Here is a 10,077-nt window from a genome sequence, read left to right on the forward strand (position 1 = left end):
CTTCTCCCACCTCTTTTTCTTTCTTTTTTATTTTTTGTTTTCATGTTAATTCTTTAGCAATGGGATTGCATATTTGTCTGTTTGGCTATTATATGGTTTTGAATCAATTGAAGGGCTCCCATCCTTCAATTTTTCAAATTTTTGCTTCGAAGGATTGCTGAAACTCATTGAACTTGATAAATCTCTTGCTATGTTTTTTCTACGGTGCTACTGCCGACGGCCTAACTGTGAGACTTGTCTTCAGAATTAACGTACTTTACCTCTATTTCTCATTGTCCTTAAAAACTTATTTTGTTTATCATTTATTTGACAATTTGTTTTATTATTCTCTTATCTGTGTTTAAGCTAAATTTGGTGCCTATATCTAGGGTTAGTATTTTCTCTTTTAAGTATCAACTAATGAAAGGTTTTTATTAATACAACGTTGGACTTTCCATAAAAAATAAAATAAAAAATCGAAGCTCCCGTAATTCGGGCCAAGTCGCGGGTCTTCATCTCTCGATTTCCCTATTTCTCCATTTCTCCATTTCTCCATTTCGTTCTTTCCGTATTCTTCGAATTCGCCGTCCTCTGATCGATTCGGTCGTGGAATCGTCCTCACACCGCCTCCCTTCCTTCTTTTAAACATCTCTTTGGGTAATAATTGGGTCATGGAACCGATGGACATCGTCGGGAAATCGAAGGAGGACGTTTCGCTCCCGAAAGGTGCGATCTTTTTTTCCCCTTTTCTGCTAATGATGAACGGTGTCAAAGTTAATCATTTCAGAAGCTTTCCTTGAATTTGGAACGGAAGTTGTGTGGATTTTGTATTCCAAGGAAGACATGCACAGATTAATCTCTCTTATCTTAGCTTAAATTTGTCAATAGATCTGATAATTTTGGTAGAGAGGGAGGTCGAAATTGAACTGGGTGAGACTGGATTTGAGTGTGTGTTCGAATGTGGAAAGATATACTGCTTTTGTGAATACACATTGAGAGCATCAATCATGAAAATGAAATAAAGTTTTTATGCTTGTACGGTCAATAAATGCTGTGGAGAATGAGTTTGGAGTGTAGTGGATTTTGTATAGGAGCATTCCTTGAAAGCTTTGGCAGCTACTTCAAGTATTTGACAAGATATACATGATAACTCTTGAACGAATAACAAGATGCTTTTCTTTTTCTTTTATGTACTCTTAATCTTTTGATTTATTTCTCTCCCACCTCGTGCTTCCCAATGCATGATGTTCTTCACATCAATACTCAAATTTCTTAGTTTCTCTATGTTTGCCTGTGATCAAAGTTTGATGCTCTCTATAAAATTGGATTTTTAGTGACCATCTTTATGTTTACACCCATCTTTCAGAGGTTTTCAACTATTATATCTCTTGTCTAATTTCTCGCTATAAGCAATTTCTACTTCCCTCTTAGACTAAGCCCGTGAGCTGTCATCAGTCAGTCTCTGTAAATGGAGTATCATTTGAAAGGGTGGAGGTGAAAGTTTACTTGTATAAGACACCCTATTTATAAGCAATGAAGCTTTATGAAAAGTGTAAGCATCTCTGTAATTTGATCAAGTAGTAAAATATTAAAGATCTGAAAGTGAACTGGGAAGTTACTCTAAAGGATAAAATTTCTCATTTTAGTCTTATAAAGGGTGCAACTGAGCCCAAGAAGGGCACCTGAAAGGTATAGGTTTACTTGCCTCTCTTCACCTTGTACAAGGGTGTATATGGGGTACATTATAATGAAGAACCATGAAAAGTTTGTGTGGAGTACTAAGCTTCGGACTGTTCTCAGAAATCTATATTGAATCTTACCTTAAGTCTTGTAAATTGCTATTTCTGTAAACATTGTACCAATGGATCCTGTTCCATTTGAAATAAACCGCAAAAAGTGGAACATTAAGTTTCAGAATATGGCACTCCATAATTGTTGTCCTTCCACTTGGAAAAGTTGGCCTGTCATTTTTGTTCATGCCAATTTCCCTTAGGCATCTTGATCTACATTAATATCTAGTAGGCATATTTCTAAAGGCAACTGGAGTATGTCGGTTTAACAACCATCATCTGGTTTAGCAGAATTCTGCATATTTGACAAAAAAAAAAGTGTAAAGAATCATCTCCAAAATTGTGTACTTGCTAGCACAGCCAAGAGGATAGTTCTTTATATGATGATAGTAGAATAGATGCTTCATTCTAGCATTTTTTTCTTAATACTGCTTATGAGGTAAAAGAAAAGGACTTGAGGTTAAATGAACGATATTTATTCCATATTACAGAGGCAAATAATGTCTATCTGAATAACTATGATGTGCATTCTTATATTCTTTTAATGTTGGTGGCATTTGGTAATTGATGTTTTCTTAGTTGGTATATCTATCAAATGTAACTCATACACAGGATTTACTAATTTTCAGCCACTATGTGTAAGATTATTAAAGAAATGTTGCCACCTGATGTCCGTATAGCTAGAGATACTCAAGATCTTCTTGTTGAATGCTGCGTAGGTAAGAAAATATCTGAGGTTAATCTGTGAATCTTTAGTATTTTACACTTGCTGTAGATATATCAAAAATGTTGTTTTTATGGTTTGTGTGTTATCCTGGTGTCTTTTTAAATATGTCGTAGCCTTTGAAGAAAACATCACTTTGTTGGGACTGTATACAACTTGTTGATAAACATAGGAGAAGATATGCTATAATGAAGTCATCTTTTTCACCTTAAAATTGAATTTACACTAAACTTTTCTCCAATTTTATGGAAGAATAACTCCATTTGATGTCTCTTTTCTCCTACATGACCAGGGATGCAAACAAAAACTGATAGATTTTATGGATATTTCATCTTTTGAAAGATATTCTTGATCATTTTGATGTGCTTGTTGCCCCTTGATTAACAAATCTTGCTATGATTTATATTGACTTTTCAGCTGGTTACCTTTTCAGGTTTCCAATGTGGTATAACAGTGAATTTACTTCGCTCTTTGATCATGTAAAATTCATGTATTTTTTAAAAATATGCTTAGATGTTTAGCTCTGATTAAGACTATACAGTTTGCCCTGCAGATTTCTTTCTAATGCGACGTGTGTTATTAGCCAGTGGTGATGCTGTTATATTAGTCAGAATACTCAATATCATTTTTCTTACAGTTCCAGTTCATGAAGTGATTTTTTGTTTTTTTCCTACCTGTTGACAATCCTCTGTGATCCTGAAGAATGTGATGATATTTTGTCTGGTACTGCAAAATATCAAATAGCTATCTTGATATACTCAGTAGGAGAAGATTTTGCAATCAAGCGGGTTGCGCTCTTAAAATGTTGTTAAATTACGTAGCATGAATCCTTATCTATCTTAAAATTTAGAGTCCAAGAAAGTTTACAGAGACAGCTTATTTATTGATGAGACTACATATTACAACACAACATCCTATTGGTCCTTTAAAATTATAAATTTATGCCTCTCTACTCTGTCATAATTTTCTAAAGGATTCTAAAACTGGACTTCTTGTTGATTTGTCCAAACTTTTACTAGTGACTGTCATTAGTGACCATAAAAAAGAGATTCTATAATTGATAAATATGTTACATTAAAGGTGGATAGTATCTATAGATATGCATAAGTACATCTTTGTGTATGTGTGTGTGTGTGTGTGTGTGTGTATATACCGAAACAGCAAGAGAAAGAAGCATACACATCAATTTGGTATGGTAAAATAATGGAGAATAAAAAGCAAAACCATTCAAATGATATCTAGAGTTTAGGGGCCCTTTTTTTAAGAGACCAATACTACAATACTCCACTGGCTACATATTTGGACTGTGCATGTCTCTAAAAGAAATTGCTATGACATACTCTAACATGGTAAATACAACTTGGATATCTTCCTCCTAATCTAGAGCTTACACTTTTATTGACTCCTGAATATTGAATGCTTCAACTTTGGAACCTCGTCTTCTATTTGGCAACAGTTTTCAGCCTGTACGTATCAGGTTTCCTTTTAGTATACAGGGGATTACCTATGCACTTTTAAGCAGCTTTGTCAAGGATCTTTCCTGTCTCACAATTATCTTCTGGAAGGTAGTATTGTAATAGCTCCAGTCTCACACATCCTAACTGAAGGCTTTAAGATTACTGCCCAGATAAATATGACAGAACTATATATATGCTTAGTTTGCATTCTTGTATGATCAATACAGAATAAAAAGTTTATGTATGCCAATGCTTTTAAAACCCATGTGGAACCGTTTTTTAATCTTATGGCATAAAAATGGTTAAAACCAGAGCTTCTACTTACATGCTATTTCTATATTCAGTTATATAAGAAAGGATTTTGATTGGAATCACAGTATTTTGGTTATTAGTTTTAAACTTAAATTTACCACAAGAAACCAAGTAGTGGATAGTTTTTCTCCATTTCATGTTCATGATTTGGTGCCATTCATGAAGACCATTAAAGTAATTTCATTTCTTTATCATTTATTATCATATTGATTAAAACTCATCTCTTGTTGGCAGAATTCATTAACCTTGTTTCTTCAGAGTCCAATGATGTATGTAATCGGGAGGACAAAAGAACAATTGCGCCTGAGCATGTTCTTAAAGCTCTAGAGGTTAATTATTTATATATGCATTTACAACTCTAATGTTCTTTTTGTACATCTTTTGCACCTTGATTATTTCAAGTCTATCTAGTTCTTCATATCAGGCTCTAGCAGACTTTTGTCTAACAGGTGAAACTATGGTTCAAAAAATTGGGATCGGTCTTCCGAAAAAACAATACGTATCGACCGTATTAGTCACTTGGATCGGAACGGACTTTAATTACATAAAATTTTAAATATTATTTAAATGTAGGAAAACTTCTAAAAATTTAGAAAAAAGTTTACCAAAAATAAGAAAAGAAAAACTATGGTGTAATAAAGATTGAAAAGAAGAAGAGATTAGAAAGAAGTGAGTGAAAGAAAATCAAACAAAAAGAAAAATCATAATGTAGTGAAGAAGAAGAAGAAGAAGAAGAAGAAGAAGAAGAAGAAGAAGAAGAAGAAGAAGAAGAAGAAAAGGAAGAAAAAAAGAGAAGAAAAAGGGAGAGAGTGAAAGAAATAAAAAAAATGAGAGAAATAAAAATTTAATTAAAAGTTACATACTGGAGTTAGTCGGAGTTTGTCAGAGTTAGTTGGAGTTAGCCGGAGTTCACTGGAGTTCGTCGGAGTTCACTAGAGCTAAATCTCTCAGTAAAAGAAACAATGATTATATGTAACGAGAGAAAAAAAAAGAAAGAGTAAAAGAAAGAAAAAGAGTAAGAGAGAGAGTGAAAAAAAGAGTGAAAGAAAGAGAGTTCGGATTAGGCCTAGATCGGGATCAGCTGATATGGCAAACCATGGGTGAAACACAAATTTCGTCAGGCTGAAGTAGGCTAGGTTGTAGAAATCAGTTGGTGGTTTCTCAAAGCTGAAGTGTACTCAGGCCTTAGAAAGAAGTACTTTTAGATGGAATAGCAAACAATCAAGGAATAGAATTTTATGTGTGGTTTTATCCTATTTATATTCGTAATTGTAATAGGTATATGACATGTGCATGGAAAGTGCAAGTCTTTAAATCATCCCTCGCAGCTTGGTTAGGATGCACATGGAAGTACAGGAAAAAACTTCAGTTTCAAAGGTGAGACAAAGAGAACGAGTAAATAGAGAGATTAACAAGGTATATTCGGTTTTCTTTGGAGTGTTGTTAGAAAGCCTTCTAGAGATTTTGAGGGATATTTCACTCTTTCTTTATTTGGTATAGTGATATAGGGTTTGGTCAGTTTTATCTCTCTCTCTCTATTTTTTGGTCCCCAAAGTTGGTCCTTCTGAGGCAAGCATCTGTGGTATAACAATTGATATTTTAGAGCTTATGCTATCACTGGGGGAGGTATGATGAAACTTTACATCAAAAGGTTCGCTAGGAAGAATAATTCAGCTCGTGGCAAGTGAGTTTTTGCTCATTTAGTTCAACATGATTTTAGATCAAACATTGTATGGTAAAAGAAGAATCAGGGAGGAATTTTTGAAAAGTATTCATTGAAGCTGGAATGGTAAGTTTTGAATATGACTTAATTATTCATGATGGATGAGGTCCTGTATAACATCCTCAGTGAGAAAGGTGCGAGTATTCATTATCACATTAATCTGTACTTGTTAGACAGATGATCAACATTAATTTAAGTTAAAAGACAAGGATAGAAAACTGATGCTTGTGTCCTCTTAAATGCTTTCATACAAGCATCTTTTGACAATCTTATTTTACAATAAAGAGACTATTGGTCAGAGAGTGTCATTGTTGCACTCCTATTCAAGTATCTCAAATTGATGACTATTGAGTCTGTACTACAGTGTCAATTATGGGTTTAATGTATGTCCATCATCTAGTCAGTAACCAAAGCTAGCAGTGTATAAGAGTTATGGATCTATCAAATTCTTTGAATATACTTCCCTTCATAAAAGTAGTTAGTTAAAAAAAACAGTACACAAAATACAAATTCTTCTACTTATAGCATTTCTTTTTTGAGTAATGAGCCAATATGCTCTTTGAGACAGTTTATTTCCATTTTTCCCTCTATGTGCAAGGGGAGGACAAATAATTTATCCAGGATACAACATGTAGCATCTCAAGTGTGCAAGCATAGAAAATCACCCAGGATCCCATTCAGACAAACATTTGTGGGTCTATAATGAGCTGCTAATGTGTTACTCAGAATTTTAATATTTCTTTTATGCAAACTTAAAATTGGTTGGTTTCTCGCCACATACAACTTATAAATACTTGACTCAAGCAAAATCTAGAAGCGTGGTACTAAATTCAGAGGTCTTGAATCCAGATATCTGCTTGTAGTATTCCAATATCTCCAATTCTGTAAAGGCAACCGTAGCTTCAGTCTTTTTCTTTTCTTTTCTTTTACATTTAGATATTGACCTGACTAACATTCCCAGGTTCTTGGCTTTGGGGAGTACATAGACGAGGTGTATGCTGCATATGAACAGCATAAGATCGACACTCTGGTTTGCTTATGTCATAGTTCTCTTTTCCAACATTTTTCACTTATTTTTGTCTCCTATTTGTTAATATTTGGACCTTGTATAACCATACTCTTCTACAGGATTCCCCTAAAGGTGGAAAGATTAGTGCTTTAGAGATGACAGAGGAAGAAGCATTGGCTGAGCAGCAGAGAATGTTTGCAGAAGCCCGTGCAAGAATGAATAATGGGTTGAACCCTCAAAAGCAATCTGACTCGGACCCCAGTTTAGAAAGCTGACTCTTCCCTGACAATGTCTGCTGATATCTGGATCTTGTATAACCGTACTCTTCTACAAGATGTGAAATCTTGCAGGTTTGAGTCTCTTTTTTAGATAAATTACATGTGATATTGGCGGCAATTTGTATTGGTAAACAGTGAAAACCAAAACATAGTGATTTAGTTTCTCTTTTTTATCTTTTTGTGTTGAGCAAGCTTACCAACATTAATTTAATTTGCTCTGCACTTTCAAAATGTAAAACAAAGTTGAGTCTTCTATTTTCTTTTGTTATATGTGGTTTAATTGTGAATAGAAGTGCAACTTTGATACAACTCAGGCCAACCCGGTCGTCTCGGGCTGACTGGAAAGGAGTAAAAATTAGGAATTTTTTTTTTTCAATTTCTGCAATTTAGTCCTGAGTCAAATTAGAGTCGAGCTTTTTAAGCTGGTTAGTTAAGTTGAGTTAGGTAGCAACCAACTTATGGTGCACGCCTAGCCCTAGAAGCTTGGTCAGACTAGCAGAACAGACTTTGACTTGATCAACAATGCCATAGAGTTGGCTATTTATTTTTGCTATTAAGTTGAGATCTGTCATAAAATGGGTGCCTTGATTTAATATTTGTATAATGAAAGTAAAAAAAAAAAAAATAACGAATCAATGAAAGGTTGGTTCTCACTAAGGACCATCTCGAATTGGATGCCCGCGAATCCCATTATCAAGAAGTGTATTGACAGCTTCAGAATCCAATTCCTACAGTGATGGATATAAGAGCAATTGAAATTCCTAGGGAATTATACATTTGTGTATTGATGCGTCATAGTTAGCAGCTCCGTATTAAGGTCATCATCAACACGTATGTTTCTTGGGACTCTGGTGGTACTTCTGGACTCATTTTTTTTTCTCTTTTTTCTTTTTTCTTTGGTACTTCTGGATTCAAACTTCGAAGGCACAATATTGTTGTACCAACTTTATATAGAGTTATTAAATCACTGGGGCTATGAGTATACATTGACATGGCACCCATGAAGCCTCTCTTGAGGTTTCTCCTCGGGGTTAGAAAGTTGGCAATCTCAATAACATTTTCGAATCGATGTGCTACTTCGCTTCTTATGTCGCGAACTCATTCACCCCTTCATCTCCACTCCTCTGTTTGGCTTTGACATCCTTCAGAAAGCCTTCCATTCCTAACAGCTCATCTCTCATGAGCTGCACGAACTCCACTCAAAATATGGCTTCTTCAACGGAAACGATATGGATTTCTCCAATCCCCCTCTCTCCAACTAATTTTCAGTTGTGATATTTGTGCATATATAAAGAGGATTTTCATTATTTATAACAAATGAAATGATGAGAATACCAAGGTAGAATTATTATATACGTGTTCGATACATAATATACCTTTCTTAGTAGGTCTCCAAAGAAACAATAAAGAACCAAACTGAATTAGCTAAGTGGGGTCTCGGTAGCAGGCATATGAAAAAAATAAAGCATATTAGTGTGCACAAATCATTCACTTTGGTGAACACTTAGCATGCATAATCTTTCTTTATTCCTTTACAAGAATAAGAAAGAGAGCTCATTTGCTTTTCTTAGGGCTTTGTACTTTTCTTGACTAGTGTAATTCCTCTAGTATGTGTTGTATATTGTTCCTGTTATAACCAAGTGTGAAGTTTGTACCAAAATTTCACCGTGCTACTTCTTTTGTCATTTGGTGTCAATTAATGAATAAATCTGTGCTACTTGGCTTTCCAATAAAAAAAAGTTATGAAAAGTTTCCGAACAAAATTATACTAGTCAAATGGATTTTAGGTGACCCATAGAATCATGTAATTTGACTTATTACTAGAGACTGTGAAACTTATAATAAGCATCCGAATACTAGCTATTATAAAACTTTTTCCTTTGGAATACAGATTTCAAAATAAGCATCCGAATACTAGCTATTATAAAACTTTTTCCTTTGGAATACAGATTTCAAGAGTATCAACCCAAATTCTGTTGGAAAGAAAGATTTGGTTCCAACTTGAGAGGGTTGTTTGTTGGAAAGAAATATCGAAATCAGATTTGGTTCCAACTTGAGGGGGAGTGTTGGAAAGAAATATCGAAATCAGATTTTATTACTATTGTTATTGATTTGGTTAATCTGTTTGTTATTTACTTTCCTTGTATATAGCAACTCTATTCTAATCTGTTGGATAGACAAACTTAATTGTAAGAGAGATTGTTGTAATCTCCTTTTATTTATGTACTTAATTCATCTTAATGAAACACACAATTACCTCATTCTATTTTAATTTTTTTCTTTTTACATGGTATCAGAGCTAGAACCCTATAAATCAAGTTATATTGCAGTCATACTCTAATCCATTGAAACCTTCATTACCCTCAATGGCTGAAGATAATCATTCTTCTTTCCAAGGTGTTGTTCTACCAAATCCATCAAAGGTAAGGAAAGAAAAATCCCCTGCTAACCTCTCCAATCCTTACTTTATCCATCCTTCCGATCATTTCGGATTGGTTCTCATTCCCAAACCCCTCAATGGAGATAACTACTCTAGTTGGAAAAGATCCATGATTCGAGCATTGAATACAAGAAATAAGCTCGGATTCATCAATGGGTCTATCTCAGCTCCTTCAAAAGCAGATGATCTTGAAGGTCACGCCATTTGGTCAAGATATAATGACATTATCCATTCTTGGATAGTCAACACCTGTGATCCAGAAATTGCTGATAGTATGAATTTTTATTCCACTGCCAGAGAAGTTTGGGAGGACATCGACACTCGGTTCTCTTAGGGCAATCTAGCCCGCATATTTGAGATCCAAT

At 34.5% G+C, this 10,077-nt stretch overlaps 1 protein-coding gene across 2 annotated transcripts; it reads left to right on the forward strand.

Annotated features, from left to right (window-relative positions):
* The first annotated feature begins 492 nt into the window (after nt 1-492).
* Nucleotides 493-7,540, forward strand: LOC140778977 (protein Dr1 homolog). Of its 2 annotated transcripts, XM_073123901.1 has the most exons (5): nt 499-705; nt 2,399-2,488; nt 4,497-4,591; nt 6,947-7,015; nt 7,114-7,540. In XM_073123901.1, the coding sequence occupies exons 1-5, from the start codon at nt 651-653 to the stop codon at nt 7,267-7,269; spliced, it is 465 nt and encodes a 154-aa protein (XP_072980002.1). In that variant the 5' UTR covers nt 499-650; the 3' UTR covers nt 7,270-7,540. The 2 variants fall into 2 exon arrangements, with proteins under 2 accessions (XP_072980003.1, XP_072980002.1); XM_073123902.1 differs by lacking the exon at nt 2,399-2,488 and having other exon boundaries at nt 493-705.
* The last annotated feature ends 2,537 nt before the right edge of the window (nt 7,541-10,077 follow it).

The sequence above is a fragment of the Typha angustifolia genome, chromosome 15 (assembly GCF_048772165.1).
Source record: "Typha angustifolia cultivar Huaian chromosome 15, ASM4877216v1, whole genome shotgun sequence".
In the NCBI taxonomy this organism is placed as follows: domain Eukaryota; kingdom Viridiplantae; phylum Streptophyta; class Magnoliopsida; order Poales; family Typhaceae; genus Typha; species Typha angustifolia.